The 19,709-nt window shown below is 38.0% G+C and overlaps 1 protein-coding gene across 1 annotated transcript in view; it reads left to right on the forward strand.

Moving 5' to 3' along the window:
* Positions 1-19,709, forward strand: part of LOC131160985 (uncharacterized protein At3g06530) — a 66,410-nt gene that overhangs the window by 19,789 nt on the left and 26,912 nt on the right. Inside the window, exons 6-15 of the mRNA XM_058116851.1 lie at positions 753-923; positions 4,340-4,395; positions 4,499-4,588; positions 4,675-4,823; positions 5,002-5,084; positions 5,188-5,316; positions 5,683-5,757; positions 17,663-17,831; positions 18,009-18,060; positions 18,907-19,058. Coding sequence (XP_057972834.1) covers positions 753-923; positions 4,340-4,395; positions 4,499-4,588; positions 4,675-4,823; positions 5,002-5,084; positions 5,188-5,316; positions 5,683-5,757; positions 17,663-17,831; positions 18,009-18,060; positions 18,907-19,058 — 1,126 coding nt within the window. The remainder of the gene's footprint in view (positions 1-752; positions 924-4,339; positions 4,396-4,498; positions 4,589-4,674; positions 4,824-5,001; positions 5,085-5,187; positions 5,317-5,682; positions 5,758-17,662; positions 17,832-18,008; positions 18,061-18,906; positions 19,059-19,709) is intronic.

Here is a 19,709-nt window from a genome sequence, read left to right on the forward strand (position 1 = left end):
TGGTATGGCAGTCCATCTAGATATTTGGGGTGGTGTGTTGAGCTTCTAATGAAACAAGTGAGCATCTGCTTCTTCATTTTCAGGCGACGAGGCAGCTTTGGTGTAATCTTTTTGCTTTAGCTGGTGAGATGCGGGTATCTCCTCGTGCGTGGATCATCTTTTGAAGATGAAGTGTGGGAGCTCTGTCAAAAGCAAGAAAGGGAAAGTCCTGTGGCAGAGCAAATTCTTTGCTATGTTTTGGATTTTGTTGATGGAATGGAATTCTTGCTATAATGTTTAAGGATCAAGTTATGCCTTTATATATATATTTTTTGTGGGATGGAACTGTTTTTCTTGCTTTTCTTTGGATGCTGGCTCCGAAGATGTTCTGGTGTTTCTTTTACTTGTTTGCAAAGGGTTCTGAGGGTAATTGTTTCTCTTTTTTTGTTGGAGGACATCTTAATTTCTTTTCTATAAAAAAAATCTACTGATTAATTTCTGGGTCTTGTGATCCTTTCCAAGTTATTTATCAATTTCTGTTAGGCTTTTGGAGCTTGGCATGATCTCTCATTTTATTATGCTTATGCTGGTATATTAACAGCCTGCATGTTTGAGATGGTCTTATCTTTAGGTTGTTCCTCATTTTTTATTTTGTACTTGTTGGGTGTTGAGTGTGATTTGCTGCCACTATCTTCTTTCACTTTTGCTTATGGATTTTATTTTTCATACACTTTATTGCAAATTGTGTGATATTTTAATAATTTTTTATACAGGCTGGTGCTTTGATGACCATTGTTTTACTAGCAAACAGAGCGGCATTATCTCCTAAACTTGTCAATAACTTAATTAGGTCAATTGCTGAGGTAGCTCGAGAAGATGCAAAAGAATCAACTGACTTGCAATGTTTCCGCACGTCTTTGATGGCTTTAATCAACCTTGTTCAGGTATCTTAAGGTGCTACATTCAGTGTTTTTCTTTTTTTGATCTCTTTGAACAAAAATGATGGTCAAGTTGATCCTGTTAAGGTGTTATTGGTAATAGATTCCTTCATTTTTAGGTTTTTTGATCAGTAAATAACACCCAAATACAGCAAACTTAAGATCACCCGCACTGCAGGGTGTCACAAAAAACAGGAATTACAAGAGGATCATCCAAAGCAGTCTCCTGTACCTGCTTGTAACAATAGCAATCAGCTGTTCTTCACTAATCTGAGGGCGTAGCTGCTCCTTCAAAGGCTCTCCTATTTATTTCCTTCCAAACACACCAAAAGATGGCAAATGGGATGAGGGTCAAAACTTTCCTCTTCTCTTTGTGGCTTGGATTCCTTTCCTAGTCCATAACTCCTTCCCACTGAGCTGGCCATGGCCCACTGCTGCCTGGTCAAGGAAAATACCATGCTCCCAAAGTTCCTGGTCCATGGGTGACGCTGGGGGATGTGGCCAACAGATTCAGCATTATCCATTCATAAAAAACACCTATTAACGAGGGGCAGCCCCCTTTTCTGCAGGTTATCAAGGGTTAAAAATTTCCCCCCAGGTTGCCTCCCAAGCAAGAAAGGCTGTTTTCCAGATATGCGTCCAAGGAAGCTGCCATAGTTTGTCTCCAGTGGGGAGTGTTTCCTGTAAAAGGATCTGACAGTGAATCTGCCATTACTAGTGAGGATCCATTTTAGTTCGTAGTTAAAGTTCAGGAAATGGAACTTGTACAAGTAAGGTGATCAATTTTGCAATCAGTGATGTTCCTAATCAAGGGAATATTCCAAAAGATCGTTCGACTCGAAATTTGAAGATGATGACTGATAAGGCCTTTCTTATTGCAAGCTAAACTGAAGACGGAAGGAAATTAAGCACTGAGGTGCATTTGGCTGCTCCAAACATCATGCCAAAGAACATATTGTCCCCATTTTCCACTTGATAACTGATGAAAGGGAAAAAATGACCCCATCCTTTTTTGATGGCAAAAGAAGAGATTTCATTAATAGACATCTACTGAAAAAATTATGAAACAAACCTGAATGAAAAAACTAAAAAACAACATAGATGAAAAAAAGGAAAAATCATGCCAACAAATTCCTCCAACATTTTTTGATGTATTTCGAAACCCCAACTCTGTAGCATCCTTTCTCAGTGTTAGTGATCCAGTCATTATGCTTTAGCCCATATTTAGAAGCAATGACTCTCCACGAGAAGAATTTTAGCCCCGAGCCCCCGAAATGGATAGGTTGTTTAACTATCCCCAACTTGCCAAGGTGGTATTTGAGTTCCTTCGCCAAGCTTCACCCAAGGAATCTCCTTTGAATTCCTTCAAGCCTATTGGCTGCTGAAACCGGTAAGGGCAAGGGACATATAATAGACCTGGAGGTTACTGAAGGTGCTCTTGATTAGTGCGAGTCACCCTCCTTTTGGCAGGAAGTTCCTTTTACCCTGAAAATTTTTGGAATTCCTCAATAAGTAAATGCACCACATATTGGCCATTAAATCACAAACCCATAAATTTTCTAGGATCTTTCCATCTGCCAAAAACTCTTAATCTAATTATTACAGCTCTTCCACAGTGCCTGCACTAACCCAATGTTCTTCCTCTAGAATGTTAAAAAGATAATTCCATAATTTTTGGGTAAAGCACCAATGCAGAAAAAGATGGGCAGCAGTCTCAGTGTTTCACTATTCTGTTTGCACACCCTCTCAGAACCTAACATGCTTAGTAAGAAGTGAAGGGTTTTACACCAAAAAAATCTCAAAATCCTCTCACCCCAAAAGCAGCCAACCATGGCCATTCAATCACAAACTCTTGCAATTCTATAATCTTTCTGTTTGCGAAAACCTCGAAATCTAATCAGAAACAGATCTTCCATAGTTCTTGGACTAACTCAACATTCTTCCTTTACAATGTTAAAAAGATAATTCCATAAATTTTGAGTAAAAAAATAATGCTGAAAAAGGTGGGCAATTGTCTTACTGTTTTGCTTGCGCACCCACTTTTGGAACTGAATGTGCTCTGGAAGAAGAGGACGAACATTAGACTGATGATGCAGTTTGTTTGAAATTCCCTCTGCTATTAGAAGTTTTCTTCTAGTGGTAGTTTTGCTTCTAAGGAGCTTCCTTTTTTCCCATCCTCTTTCAAAGCCCCCAAAAAGTATAGGAAGGAGGATAAAAGTTATAAAAAGGTATAGATCCACTAAAATTCAATTCTTCTATTTTTGTGACCATAGCCATCCTTCTCTACCATCACCATTATCTTTGTGGGTTGACACAACCATAGCTTTTCTCGTCTCCATCTTTGGCACCACACTGATGTTCTGAGCTACCATCACTATCACCTCTTCACCCAACTTTTCACCTCCTGCAGCATGAGCAATTTTTTTTTTTCATCACACTGTGATTGCCTCTATAAACAACCTCCAGTGTGGAGGTCAACATTATTATCACTTATTTTTCAGCAGTTACACTGCTATATTTTCTGTCACAACCTCCAATAGGTTGTCATCCTTGCGCAATTGCATTGTTACTGCAACTGTCATTTCTATTGCCACCATTGTTCCAGAAAATCACCACCTTCTTCTTGAACTGTCTCAATGCTTTCAGCTCCTTATAACTGTCACCACAACCTGTGCCTTTAGCACCACCCTTTTAAAAATCTCCACCACATCAAATGTAACTGACTTCAGCTTCAAGAAAGCAAGATCTTCACCGTTTGCCGATATGGCCGTAATTCGTACCACCATAACCTTCATCAACACAGTGGTGACTCAAAATACTCTGTATACCATGTCATTGCAACATTGTCGTCGCTGTTGTTGCTTCCACAACCTGATAGCACAACATTCAGTACCATTTGTACCTTCATCAGAATAGACACTATCATCACAGCCATCTGCAACTACAAGTGATTTGCCGTCATCTCAACACTCATTCCAATACTAGTTTTAATGTCAAATTCAACCTCGTTATATAAAGGAAATTGAATCTTATCAACCATTTATACCTTGATCGTTATTTAATATTAAGTGAAATCAAGTTTGTTTTTAAATGAATGCACATGTGTGTGTAGTTGTGTAGATTTCTGGTCTGTGTATTAGATGGTACAACTAGACTCCTTTTTGACTTGACTAAATAGTTGTGTATTTAGTATTTGTTTAGGTAAATGGTGGCATGCTATTTTATGTGACTCATTGGTTTATTATTCTCTTTTCTTTTCAAGCTGCATCCTCATTTATTTTACACCTATTTTTTTAAATTAAATTCAATGCCTTGTCTTATTCCCCCCCCCAACACGCCCCTTCACCTCCCCTTTGTATTTCTGATTTTTCATTTTCCTATATTTGTGCTCAACTGATTTATTTAAAACTTTGTTTTTCTAGATGCAATCTGTTGAAATTTTCCCCAAGAAGGCTTTGGATATGCTGAATGAGATTAGGTAGTCTTTGATGGTCTGAATTCTGAAACATTTCCTTATAGTTTGTATTGGTTTAATTATCCTTATAAAAGCTTTCTTGGTTAATGCATTTTCATTTTGGAAGTGATCTTTGTGGTGTGCTTACGGGGCTCTTCAAGGAGTTCAACATAGAAAGGTTCCTTGCCATTTTTCTCGAATCCTTGGCTGACTACAGGTCTGGAAGTGATTATTTAATTCTTCCTGTAGAAATCATTCTTCTTCTGCTTATGGTTCTAAGACAACTTATTATCTGTGCTCCAGTTCTTCTGATGATCGGTGCCATCGAGTTATGATGTCAATTATAGAGGACGTTCCTGTGAAAGGCTTTATTGATCGCATAGTCTCCAAGCTGCTTTCTTCCTGCATGAGGTTATCACAGAGGATGGGTGATTCTTCATCGTCAGGACCAGGTACTTGGCTGAGATCTTATGCATCTATTCTTTGTTTGTCCTTTACTAATGTAAAAATTTGGAGTATCAATCTCTCTCTCATATAAAGTTTGCTGTTCAGCTGCCTTTTTTTTGCTCATATTTTATTTTGCCAATTAGCTTTATTTTTCTCGTTGTTTGATTCTCAAATTACAAGTAGGAATCTGGGCCAAGCAAATTTTGGTTATGATTAATAAGAAGTATCCATCAGAATTGCGTGAGGCTGTTCGCAAGTTCATGGAGGTCTGTTTGCTTGTCTCTCTCCATCATTGCCATATCTTCCCTCTCTCTCTTTCCCTCTCTGATTTTAATTTTTAGTCCTCTTTTTTCCCATTTTATTTGTCAGGATGCCAAAGTGCAGTCGAAGAAAGAGGGGTCTATAATTGAGGTTTTGTGCCGGAGGTTAGATGGGAATTTGGACACTCCATCTGAGATCTCAGATTCAAAAATTTGGCTTGCATTGGAACATCCAAAGGTTTCTGGCTTATAATATTTATTTTAAATTTTGTACACTTCAACCTCCTTTCTTAAACATAAGCGCAATGCAACACTTTCTTCACTTTTTTATGTATATAAGCATACCTAGATGCACCGGATTTTAGAGCTTATGCTGTACCATAACCGCTTTGGCCCTTTCCTCTTTGACAAACTATAACATCACACATTCTTGTACTCTGAAAACATTGTTATTTGCAAATTTTCCCTAGCGCTTTTTACATTTACGTCCTTTGATTTTACTAGTTGTACATTACTAGTTATGATTTTATTACATTATATAGGCTGAAGTTCTTTGATTTTACTAGTTGTTCATTACTAGTTATGATTTTATTACATTATATAGGCTGAAGTCCGACGTGTTACACTGTCAAATCTGGCCGCGTATGGAATTTTGGATGACAACATAGCTAATTCACAGGTATTATGGTTGCATTTCTTCATATCTTTATAATAAACAATTCTTTCTATGGTGTTTGGGTAGTTTTTTGTCGTCAACATGTTTATTCTGATTTAGAGCAAGTGTTTGTATCTTTGACTTTGGTCTCTGTGTGTTTTTTAATTTTTACCTTGAAAGGAAAAGTTTAGGTTCTTGATATAGGGATGAAGATGACCTTTTCCTCTGAATTTAAGAGGTTGGAAGAGAAGAATCAATTGAGAAAAACTATCCAAATTTTTGAATATGCAGAATTTTGATATGTTCATTAGGGTTTGTGGTTTTGAGGCATCTTCTTTTGGGCCATGCTCTTTTCTCTTGGTCGGTGTGAGAGTTTTTTCAATGGGATTACCTGCGTGAGACCCCTCATGATGACTCTGCTCTCACCGACACCTTTTCTCATGCCGACTGCCTCCCTCGTCTTCGTCCTTCTTTCTTGGCCACGGTGAACCTTCCATCGCACCCTAAATCATCCCCTTGATGCCTTTTTAATATATATTTTCTTTGCTGATAAAAAGAAGTGGGTGGTGAGAGGACTGTTGCTAGTTGTATAGACAGGTTTTGTTTTGTAGTGACTGGGATACTGAGTTTTTTTTTTTTCTCTTGAAACTGTTTTATCGACTGTCTAGATTTGTGTTCGATCATTTTCCTGTTTTGTTGGAATCTAGCAAGGATAATTTGGATCCATCTCCTTTTTGGTTAGAAAATATGGCTTGATCATTACTCCTTTCCTCTTTGGTTAGGGATTCTTGGAGTGAGGATTTGGAGAGGGGTTGGGAAGGGTTTAGGATCATGGGAAACTTAAGCATCTTTAAGGGACTTTGAAAAAGTGTAATGAGGATGTCCTTGGGGATATTAGGATTAAGGAGGCTAGAATAGGAAAGAGGACTGTGTATGTGTTGGAGGATATGATTTTTAAAGAAGCAAGGAGTTGGAGGCATGACTAAATTTAAATGGGCGAGCGTTGGCTAATGGGAGGATGAGAAAGAACCTGATTAGGGTATTGGAATTGGGAGGGGCAAGGTTCTTTCTCATGCAAATGAGATGACAGATTTTTTCTCAAATCTCTACCCTGAGTTGGATACTTACAGGCCAGGGTTTAGATTGTAACTGCATTTCTAGAGATGTGGTAGTTTGGATAGAAAGACTTTTTGATAAGGAGGAAGTAAGGGTAATTGTGTTTGGGATGGAGAGAGATAAGGTCCAGGTCCAGATGGGTTTAATATGGATTTTTTTTTTTCAAGATTGTTGGGATGTAATTAGGGTAGCCTTGTTGGAGGTCTTTTCGCTACTTTTGGGAGCATGAATTTTGAGCTTTGGATTTGGATTTGTATAGATTTGGACACAATTCAATATAATTTTGTATGAAATTTTATCCAACTACACACAAATCCCAATCCAAGACCTATTCCAAACATAGGGTTAGGGGGCATTTGATTTGAATGACCTTTGAATGGAGGCTATATTTGAGATTCAGTGAACCGGTTAGGCATCAAAGCGTTTGGTGGCAACTCTGAATTTTCTTAAAATTCCTCTGATAAAACCAACATGGAAACACATCTAATTTGGATTCAGAGGTCTTTTTTCTAATTTAATCCTTTATAAAAATGAAAATGACAAAAAAGTCAATACCCAAGTGATTAAAATTAAAACAATAAAGTTTATTTTTGTACAACAATAAATTATATTTTTATTTATAATTAATAATAAATATATTGCAAAAAAAATATTATTTATATTAAATTAAAGGCTTTAACTTTTGCAGTTGCTTATTAATTTAATCAAATATCTATGCTCCTAATTATTAAGAAGGTTAAAATTGAAAAACAACACATATTTAGATATTAGATACAAAATAGTTAAGATAATTGTGATTTTTGATTTAGTGACCTGTTCATGTTCAATTCAGAACTGGTTCACAAAATCAGATTTCAATCCAGTGTTCAACACTTTTAACACTTAATTTTACCAAACACACCCTTAGTGAATCTTGAGTGGAATATAAAGCAAGAGTATTAATTCCAATTTAGTCACTTTGGTTCCTAAGTGGGGTAGATCTAGAGATTGCTGATGTTAGACCTATTAGTTTAATGACTTGAGTGTATAAGGTTATTGCTGAAGCGCTAGCTAATAGGTTGAGTGCAGTGTTACATGATGTTATTTCTTTTGCTTCAAAGTGCATATGTGGGGTGTTGGCAGATTGTGGATGCTATTTTGGTTACTTGGTAGTTTTTGTTTTTTTTTTTTGGGGGGGGGGGGGGTCGTAGGAGGAATTTGTAGGGGCTTATTTTTAAATTGGATTTTGGAAAAGCTTTGTGTATGTTGAAATTTTTTGGATAAGATGTTTGCTAAAAAGGGGTTTGGGGAGAGGTGGTGGTCTTGGAGAAATTATACAGGGGACCTCCCCCTCCACATGTCCGTGTGCCTATTTCCTTAATTATACACTTACTGAAAATGGGTCTCTCTTTCATATTAATGAATGTAAGATTAATTTGTCACTTGTTTAACATTAAAGAAATGGGCACACGGACAAGTGGAGTGGGGAGGTCCCCTGTATAATTTCTCGTGGTCTTGGGAGATGCTTCTCTAATGTTTTCTCTCGTGTCATGGTTTAGAGCATCAGTGGGCATTAGAGAAGGGGATATGCTATGTCATTTCTTGTTTGTGCTAGTGGTTGATGCCTCGAGTAGAATGATGGATAGGGTGGTTGATACTTGATAAGGTCCTGTGAAAGGGCTGGAAGTGGCTAGAGACTCAGAGAGGGGCATCTCACCTTCAGTTTGCTGATGATACTATGTTTTTCTCAGTGATCGTAGAGATTCTTTCTGAACGTGCTGGTTCTCCTTCAAATCTTATTTGGAGAAGAGTGGTATTGCCTCTATTCATTTGGGCTATAGTAGACCTATGAAATTGGCCCAGCCGCCCAGTTATCGGGTTGAGTTATTGTAGGCTGGCCCTTGTCTTAGTTAGAGGGGTCTTGTTGGGTGGCAATCCTAAGTCAGTGGGTTTTTGGGATTTAGTGGTGGAGAGGGTGTCTAAGCATTCAGATGGGTGGAAATGTGCGCTATTTTCTCTATGGGGCCGCATTACTCTAATTCAAGCTTGTTTTGCTGGTACCTTTTTTATTGTTCGTCAATTTTTAGGATTGCCTGTGGGGACAGCTGCTAATCTTGAGAAATTTTGAGAGACTTCTTTTGGAATGTGGTTGGGGAGAAGATGGATTGCTTGGTTAATTGGGTGATTGTATGTGGGTCTAAGCGGGACATGGGTTTGGTACTCAGGAAGTTGGGTCTAAAAGCACTGCCCTTATGCCTAAATTGTTATACTGGTTTCCCTTAAGAGTAATATTTTCTTTGGTAGTAAATTTAGCTTGCATATGAAAGGGTTGGGTGCTAATTTGGGAATTTGATGTTCTTTAGAAAGCCCGTGGAGTAGTATTTCTCTGGTTCGCCCTGTCTTCATTCCTGATACTAAATTTCTATTTGGTAATGGACTAATGGTTCTCTAAATTGTTTCTGGGAAGATGTTTGTGTGGGTAAATACTGCATTGTTCATATCCTTCCTCGTCTTTATCATTTGTCTTCATGTCATTGATAATTCTATTTCCTCCCTTTTGATATCTGATTGTCAATCTTCTTCTTGGGATTTCCATTTTTGCAGAACTCTCAATGTTAAGGAAGTGGAGGAGCTTTTTGTTAATTTTTGATAACAGGAGAAGATATATTAGATAAATATAAGGGGCAAAGTGTAGGGACAGGGAGTTCATGAGAAAAAGAAAAGGGGAAAAAGAAAAAAAGGGAGGTGAGGAATGCTCACAAAATGAAACTAAACAATTTTAGATATGGAATCCCCTTTTCAAACCCTTTTCGTCATATTTTACTGAGCTCTTCAAATTTGCTAATTCTGTTTGTTTCTTCATCTTTCGACTTTTACCACCATCCATATGCACTTCATTTCCTTCAACGTTCCTCAATTTTAAATCCATTATATCCAAAAGATTTTGAGCTTCTAAATCCTTCATAGGAATCTCCACTACATATGTAGGCAGAATTCCATCCCTGCGATGTCAGTTGTTCACCAACCCATCATTATAAAAAATAGAAACTCTCTCCAAACCCCCCAGTGGGGTAGGATGAACATACGACAAATCATCTTCTATTTCATCGCAGGAATCAGGAATGTACCCATGTTGTTCTCGAATCCTGTCCAATAACAAACCCCACCACAATCAAACTCACTAATATCATCACTCTCTGAATCTGATAATCCCCCCATTTCTTTACCATTTTCCCTTATACTAATCTCATTACTACATCCAGCCTTTTTCTTAGCATTTGAGTCTTCCACAATACTAAACTCTCCTTTAGAATTTCTTAATAGCTTTGGCACTTACTCACCTGAAATTTCATTCTTTTCTTCAAAAACCTTCTTCATTTCAGCACCCATACAAGCACCCTTATACGAGCATAAACCTTATTACGATCAAATCTATCGGCATTAAGAAGACGATCAACAGATTTCTCCCCAAACCCAGCTTTTTTTTTTTTATTCTTTTCCACACTGCCTTCAAATACATCATCAAAACTTGATTCTATTTTAACATCATCTTGTTTCAAAACTAAGCTGCTAGAATTCTTAATTTGTTGATCATTCCGACTCAGATTTTGGAATCTGGATGCTGGATTCGGTTTCCAATATCATTATTTTTAGAGTTTTCCTCCCCTATACTCATTTTCTGGTATTCAGGGGCAAAATTTTTGACCTGCCCTTTACTCGGAACCAATAAGGAAGTACTTGAGTTGCCACTGCCGCGTGCTTGGGCCTGAATACCATCTTGACCCTTCTGCTGGAAGGTCATTTTGAAGAGAACTTTTCTTTGGATCCAGAGTCAGACTTTCCAATACCTTGGGCCTGTTCAAATAACTGGCCCAATTTAGTTAAAACAGAAAAGCCTCCTTTTTCAATAACTTGGGCCGGGTCTGAAACGAGTAACATACAGACCAGACCAATTCTTTTCGCAGCCTCCTCCCTGAAAGCCGCCTATGAGATGTTTGTAATGCCATCTGAAACCCTAGAATCCTTCATGCTCGGGTTGGGCAATTCAAAACAATTTGCATGGCCCCAATATCTTTCAGATGCAGCACATCTCCACATTGGCAGCACAGTTCTTTCCTGGCCAACACACCCTGATTTCCAGGATAAACTTCACGACTGTGACCCTCTCCTTCCCTATGTTTGCTTTCCAGCACTTCCTGACTCCACAACGTTTGGCATGAAGAACTGTCTGCACTAACACCTTTCAAATCCTCATGAAAAACCTTTGCCATCTCGCAAAAATCTCTTGTGTAGCTTTGCCACTGAACACTTCAGCACTTCCTCGATTAAACACTGAAAAATTCTTTTCCTTCTACCCCAGCCCTAATTCCAAATAATTTCCCACCTTTGTCCACCTTTTTGACATCCAATACTTTGTGAATCCCAATCAGAAACTATAAAAGCCCCTTTGCATTTGACTGAAAGAAGACAAACCATCAGCAAACCAGACCACAGCAGAAAACCTATCCCACCTGTTTTGAGAGACGTTAGTCTTGACCACAAGCAAAGAACGATTCTCCCCATCTATGTCTAATCACAGATCGAAGGATTTACCTTCATTCTGAACCGATTGATTATCAGTATAACCAACCACAAAAAAATGCATATGATCGAACATGCGAAGGGGAAATAGGAATTGTATGGCAAGAGGGATAGAGAGAGAGGGTAGAAGGAGAGAGCAGGACATTTTTTTCCTTTTTTATTATCCCACTTTTTTCTTTGTTAATTGTTGTTGGTTGCTCTTTGTCCTTAGATATATTGGGGGTTTATTCTTGTGAATCCCTGTTTTATCATTTGACTAGTCCTAATAGGATCTTTTCACTCCATAAAAGTATTCGTAAGGCCAAAGTTCCTTGAAATTATGGATTTTATTTGGTGTGCTATTCTTAAATGGAGTTAACATTTAACACCAATGGTCTATTGTGGAATAGGTGGCATTTGATGGCAGTTTCTCCTAATGTGTTTTCATTATGTTCTGATAGTTCAAATATAGCTTCTCTGTTTTTGCATTGCTGCTTGGAATATTTGGAATAAGCTTTTTGGTTTACTGGGATAGCATTTGCTTTGATTGAATCAGTGGAGGATTTGTTGGTCACTTCTTTTTCTGATTTTGGTAAAAGCAATGATGCATATGTTTTGTGGAGATGTGGCGATTTTCACAGTGCTGTGGGGATTATAGTTGGAAGAAAATGCACGAGTATATGTTTCTTTTGAGTTTTGATAGAATAGGAACTTTATTGAATAGCATAAGAAGAAGACTGAGAAATGGAGAAGCAGAAAAAAACAACATCAAGTTAATAAAATGTTCCAGCTTCTGACAACATCTTGAAAACAGCAAGCCTTGAAACAGCCTGCAACTATAGTCCCAAAGAGAAGCCATGTATCAGATCCTGTCTGAAATATATAGTCCACTGATAATCTCTTCCCACTTCCCAGTAAAAATGTAGCATTTATTTCCAACCAAATACCCCGCAACATAGCCCCAAAAGCACATCTCCACGGCCTTTTAGCATCCTTAACTTTTCCCACGACCAGCCAAAGAAATAGATTGAAGAGCCTCTGCTGAATTTGGACTAACCCATGATTCTCCAAATACCTCAAAGAGAGAATTCCACAAATTCCAAGCTAAAGAACAATGAATAAACAAGTGAGACACACACTTTGAACTATTATCACACATAACACCCAGGTTTGGTGACAAGGCTTTAGAAAGTCTCCTCTGTAGCAGGTTGTTGGTGTTAACTCCATTAAGGACCACCAGCCCAAACAAAATACTTAATTCTAGAACAAACTTTAACCTCTGAAACTCCCTGATGGAGAGGAAAAATTGAATTAGCCTTAGTTAGAGGAAAATAAAGATTTACAATAAGGAATTGAATGAGGTTATCAACCTTGGAGAGATCTCTTAGAGACAAAAATCTAGAGCCTCATGGCTTAGGGAGGGTGATCAGAATACTAGATTCCTTCACCGTACAGCGAATGCTCACTTCAGGCCTAACACCTTATCCAACATTGAAACTGGGGAAAACATTTTGATAGGGGAAGAGGAAATGAAAATGAGCATTGGTAATTTTTATAAAGTTCTCTATTATGAAATTGAAGCCTGGAGACTAGTCATGTATGGAATCAATTTTAGATCTACTAGCTCTTATACTGCAGAGTGGCTAGAGAGACCCTTTGAAGAAGCAGAAATCCTTCAAGTGGTTAAATATTGCAATGGGGACAAAACGCTTGGCTCGGATGGTTGCTCTTTGGCTTTCTTTTTGACAAATTGGGGCTTTTTCAAGCATGACATTCTCTGCAGTCAATACCTTTGGGGAGCTTTGCAGATAAAGCATATTTGTGAGTAGTAATAGTGCAACCTTTGTAACCTTGATTCCAAAGAAAGTTAGGATGGCAAATGTCAAGGATTTTTGCCTAATGAGCCTGGTGGGAAGCATCTATAAGATCCCTGCTGAAGTCCTACCCATGAGGATCAAAAGTGCCATTCTTTGGGCAGCACTGGCTTGCTTTTGTGGCTGGTAGACAGTTCATGAATGCTACCCATATTGCTAATGAAGTTGTGGATTCCTATTGGGTGATGTGCAAACTAGACATGGAGAAAGCCTTTGACCAGGCCAATTGGAACTTTCTTCAAAATCTTCTCAGGAGAATGGGCTTTCGGGAGCTTTTGTGTGATTGGATTACACAATGGATCAAAACTTCAACCTTTTCAGTGCTCATAAATGGCTGTCCTTCTGATTTCTTTCACTCCTTAGAGGCTTGAGACAACGGGATCCCCCTTTCTTCCTTCTTGTTTATCTTGTTGATGGAGGTGTTGAGCCTTATGTTGAAGAAAGCTACTGAAGGAGGGCTTCTTAAAGGTCTTAGAGTGGCTAAGAATGGAAGTTCATGGAAGGTCCACATCTTCTCTTCATGGATGATACCATCATTTTTTGCGAAGGTGACCCTTTCCGCATCCTCAAACTTTGGTGCAATTTGGTAGTGTTTGAGGCTGTCTCGGGCTTGAAATTGAATCTTGGAGAAAGTGAGCTTATTTTGATTGGTGATAGAATGGAGGATCCTTTCCTTGGCGGTCTATTGGGTAGTAAGATGGGAACATTACCCATTAATTACCTTGGTCTCCCTTCAAGCTAATTTCAAAGATAGAGGAATGCGGGAACCGATTGTTGAGAAGTTTGAAAAAAGATTGGTAGGTTGGAATAGGAACTTCTTGTCAAAAGGTGGTAGACACACTCTCCTCAGGAGTACCTTGACAAACCTTCCTGTTTATTTCATGTCTCTTTCCTTTACTGGATTCAATTGCCAAAATACTTGAGGGAATTCAAAGGAGATTCCTATGGGGGAGCTTGGGAGAGGAATTTAAATTCCACCTTGTCAAATGGGGCATGGCTAAATCTATTTGTTCAAGAGGGTTGGGGTTGAAATCCCTCCACACTTTCAATGAAGCTCTTCTTAGGAAATGGTTGTCGAGGATCATGAAGGAAAACGACCACCTTTGGTGGGGAATCATTGCTTCTAAATATGGGCTCAAGCATGACAAGTGGATCACTCATGCTGGTAGAGGCCTCTTTGGTGTGGGGATTTGGAAATTCATCAGAAAAGGCTGGGATGATTTTATCTCTTATGTAAAGTTTTAAGTGGGTAATGGGGATAATTTTTACTTTTGGCACGATGTTTGGTGCAACCAAAGAGGTGTATGTGATACATTCCTGTCATCTACAACTTTGCCTGTGATTAGGAAGCCTCATCAGTCATCACATTCAAATCTCAGATCAGCTTATCTTCTGTACATTCCCTTCATCAGAATTGTGGCAGATTGGAGACCCCATCTTCTCATTGACTTTTACAGCAGTCTCTACAATTTCTGCCACCAAAACATTCCTAATGAACCCAGATGTACTTTGGATAGAAATGGGGTCTTCACAGTTAGATCCTTCTGCAGGAAGCTCTCTCCAATGGGGAACAACTTGGAGCAACCTCCCATGGATTCACATCCGATAGACAGTTGCTCCTAAAAAGGTTGCTTTTCTTGCCTGGGAGGCAACCCATGGAAAGATTTTAACCCTGGACAACTTGCAGAGAAGGGGGCTGACTGTTGTCGACAGGTGTTTGCTATGCATGGCTGACGCAGTTGATCACATCTATTCCTTCATTGCCCCTGGACCAGGAACCTTCACATGGCTCTGATCCATCATGAAAAAAGAATAGTAATCCTTAAGTACAGAACTTGGCTATGATTTTTACAAACTAGAAACTACACTAAAGGCCGAAAATCTGAAACCTTCAACAATCTATTCTTCTTTTGCACTAAATGGATGAAGGTGGAATTCTTGCTCTTCCTCAATTTACCATTAGCATGAAACTCTTAAAAAATCTTCATCAAATCCCCTCTCACTACATCCTAACACTTGGAAAAAAGGGCCGAGGATCCTAATACCTCTCAAGATTAAAAAACTACTACTCTTAACTTCCTGTTCCTAGTATCTTTGAAAGAAAAAAGGGTACAGCATGACAATGAGATTCTAATCTCAAAACTAAAGGGGAATATGACAAAATTGGTTGACACTACTGGATTGCACTGAACATTGGTATGGAAACCTAATAAGAAATAACCTTCAAATTCATTGAAAAGCCTGAAAATTAATAAAAATGGGCGATCTTAAGGCAAATCATGTTTTCTGAAAGCAAGCAAGAGCAAGGGTTTATAAAGCTGGAATTTAAAGGACAGGTGCTGATTGCAGAGACAATGGAAGCTGTTCTAGCAACGAAGTTGACTGTTTTTGTTGGGGAATTGTTCCATTGAACTCCATAAAGTAGAAAGGATGAAGGCTAACCCTGTATTCATACTTTATACATAATGAAATATTATTAGAAAAAAAGTTAATAACGTTCTGCACCTATATTTGTAATGTAAAAAACGGAAGAATTGTCGTTAATTCATTGCAAGTCAAAGAAAGAGTATAATATTCGTTGATCAAATTATTTTCTCTATAATCTGATAGATCTTTTGAAGAACTGACAAAAGGTTAATGACGTTCCACACCTATATTTGTAAGGTCAAAAATGGAAGAGTTGTTGTTAATCAAAGAAAGAATTTAATATTCATTGGTCAAATTATTCACTCCATAATCTGATAGATATTTTGAAGAACTGGTTAACTGGACCGTATTCTACATGTCAGTACTGGCAACAATGAAATTTGGAGTCATTGGAACAACGGAACTTCCTTAGAATTCAGAAATTGTGATAGTTATAGTCCCTCTTTCCCCAAAAAAGCGCATTTGATTGTCTAAGGCCTTGATTGGTAAAATGGAGGGGATGATAAGGGATAGAATGTGTTTGGATGAGACATGACAGGCATGATAATATATCATGGGAAAGGTTTTATAATGTGTTTGTTTTATTACTTGTACTATCAGTTTGTTTTATTACACTATGTTTGGTGTGACTAAAACTAACATTTCTATTCTATTTTTATGAGGGATAAGGAGTGGGTCCAGTGGGCACTTATCCCTTTCCTTCCTATCACGGGTGACCATGTAGAACCACCTGAGTAATAATTTTAGCTCATATATATGGGATGGGTGCAGACCCAGGATTTAGGTCTTTTACTTATAAAAGCAAACATGAGATGAGTGGGGAAGGGGTATCATTTTTCATATTCCAAGATTCCCAACCTTCTCCCTTTATCCTGCCAAGCAAATGAGGCCAAATTACTTATTTATTGTTTTTGTTTCCATTTTTCTTTTCATTCATTCTACTCTTTTACATATGTAAGAAAGTTGATGGACCTTGGTAGTTTCCCTCCCATGTTGTTGGCTATTACCATCCAAATGTCCCAGTGACATAGTTGGGATGTGGATCCCCACTTCGTAGCATGACAATCAGTTACCAAATAATGCAGACTTGCCATTTCAGTTTTCCACATTCTCATTCGTTGCCTGACCTCCAAAGGGATTGGTGTGCAGCATTTTTGTAATTGTTTTTGCTGATTATTGGATAATGTTTTGTTCTCCAAAGCTGGAATTTTTTTCCTCTTTTCTAATATATGAATTTTTCTTGTGAAAAAATTCTTCAGTACCCTTCCTTACAAATAATTAACACACATAAAGGGGTACATTGTGAAACTTAATTTTGTTTCTTCTGGCTACTCCAAGCCAGCACATGAAGAAAAGCTTTATGACAGATCTTGGCCTCGCCAATTTTGCTTCCAGAACTGGGACAAAGTAACTTCTAAAGTGCCATGGCCGTAGAGTGTTGAATGTTGTGATTCCATCAATGGAAAAATCACTAGTGCCTACTCTACGAGAATTACAAACCATATTGACAATGACAAATTGTTTGTTTTTGGGTGGTTCCATCCGCTGTCATTGATCATCATTATTGTAGCTACCACGATTTGTGAAGGTCCTGAAGGAGCGATGATGAATGATGTAAACCCAATGTCTGGTGTTTTTGTTTTGAGGTAATCATTACTGTGTGTGTGTGTGTTTTCCATAGAAAGGTATTATTAGTGTTGCTTGGGAAACTTCTTGTTCTTGATGTCAGCGGATTTGTGAATGCTTTGTTGTTTTATGATGTGTACTGTCCATCCCCTTTATTTGGATCACTATCAGCTAGTTGGCTGCAAAGGCACACCTGAACCGTAAATTTGTGTCTTGTTGCATGAATTTGTTGCATGTCTTGAACTTATAAGCATTATTTACTATGAAACTGTAAACATGGGTGCAAAATCACCTATATTGGTTGATGTCTCTTATTTTTTTTATTATTTCTTCTTTCTGTGGTCCAGAGGCTTGTAAATCTTGAAGATGCGATATTGCGCCGGCTGCATGATGATGATCTGACTGTTGTTCATGCGGCTATGTCATTCCCTAGTTTGCCTAAACTGTTGAGTTCTCCATGTCTTCTGGATGCATTTAAGGATGTACTCCAAAGAAGTGCTGATATTTTGATTCAGGGTTAGTATTGCTTGACATGAATGCTTATCAATGTTTTCAATGGCCTTTGTGTGCTTTTTCATTAGGTTTTGTAACATATGGCACATAGATATTGTTTGTAATTCTTTGTTTTTATTATTGCAAATGAACGCAAATTGTTAAATTTCATATTGGGTGTTAAGAATGATGCTGATGTAGGATATGCAGACGTGCATCCTCATGTGTGGGCACATGTGGAAGAAGGTGGATGGTAGGGAAGGGGAAGGGCTAATAGTTTCTGTTGTGCGTACTTTTTATTTCAAGCTCTACATGTTCTGTGCCCATAATTTGGGTTATGTTCATTATATAAAAATGTGTTTTTCAACTTAAAAGTGCTTGAAATTATCCCTTCAAAGAATGTTGGTGTAAATATCTGTAAAAAATTCCCTACTAATAACTTTATATGATCATCTGTAGAAGAAAATTGTAAAAGAAATGCATACTGAGATTGGTGAGGAGCTAGCAATGAAGATTAGGAGCATGTTCATTCTGATGTCCATGAGAATGAATGTGTGCTGCGTGGATGCACACACGAACCAGAATTGCATTTGGGGAGGGTGAAATTTCTCATATTTTAGTTGATGGAAATCATCCTTATCTTTCATTAAGCTATGTCATTGTCTTCTAGGCTCGGTCATCTGTCTGTGTCTGTGGAAAAGTCAAATGCACGTGGAAGTTACTCCATTTTTTTTTTTTTCCATTTCCTATTTTCCCCCCTGGGAGATGGGGGGGCGGGGGGGGGGGGTGTTTGATTTCTAGCACTGGTTGTAGTAACTAAAGTTCTTTCAATGCTGTTGATCAGGGAGATTTTTGTATATGTAGGGATGTTTTAAAAAACCTTTCAATTTACACATCAATTATTTTATGCAGAATTTATATACAAACATCTTCAAGTCACTAGCAATCTTGCCAGTAACAAATGGTTATGGAGATGCTTAGTGAACTGCTGATAGAAGCTGAGGTGAGGGATCTGTTTTAGGGGTTTTGGGTAGGTAACCTGAATGATGAAGTTGTTAAGTCTCTCATATGTTGTTTGCTGATAGCAATATTTTTCCAGTGATACTGTGGAGGAACAGGTATTAATATCTGATGCATTTGCTGCTTTTGAGGCTGCCTTTGGTCTGAAGATGAAATTAAGCAAGAGTATCTTTTATGTGGATAGGGGGCCAGGTGGGCAGAGAAATGCTGATATTTTTGGCTGTGTCAATGGTCCCTTCTTGCTTAGATTAGTGCTGCCTTTGAGAGCAAAATAGAAGGATAAAAGAGTTTGGGATGCATGATTGAAAATTTTAAGAGAGAAACTGGCAGGTTGGAAGGGGGAATGTCTTTCAAAGGTCGGCAGATTGACTTTGATTAAGAGTGCTTCATCTATTTTTAATACTTTGTCTTCCTATCCTTGGCTTTGTTGCAAGAAGGCTCGTAGCATTTAAAGTAGAACTCTTTTGGGCAATGGAGAAGACGTGTTAAAACTCCATGTCGTGAGATGGGGAATTGTGAATTTCAAAAGGTAAGATTACTTCTGGAGATGAGAAGCTGGAATTAAACACGTGGGAAGCAAGGTCTTAAATTTCGATTTCGGCTCAAATTTTGAAGCTCCAAAAGCACTGAAATTTTGACGAAAATTTTGATTTCAATGTCAATTTTGATTTCAATTTGAAAATATAACGAAAATTAGTAGTAAAGCATTGAATTCTTTGTGAAATTTTAGAAATGGTTAACAGACGTAATAATATAAGTTTTAGGACTAATATATAACAAATTAAATACATCTATGTTTTGTACGAGGTGGAAAAGTTGTAAAATAGTATGTGTATCAAACATATTTGTGAGATAATGTACATTAAACATATTCAGTTAGTA

Source organism: Malania oleifera, chromosome 7 (genome assembly GCF_029873635.1).
Source record: "Malania oleifera isolate guangnan ecotype guangnan chromosome 7, ASM2987363v1, whole genome shotgun sequence".
NCBI classification, from domain to species: domain Eukaryota; kingdom Viridiplantae; phylum Streptophyta; class Magnoliopsida; order Santalales; family Ximeniaceae; genus Malania; species Malania oleifera.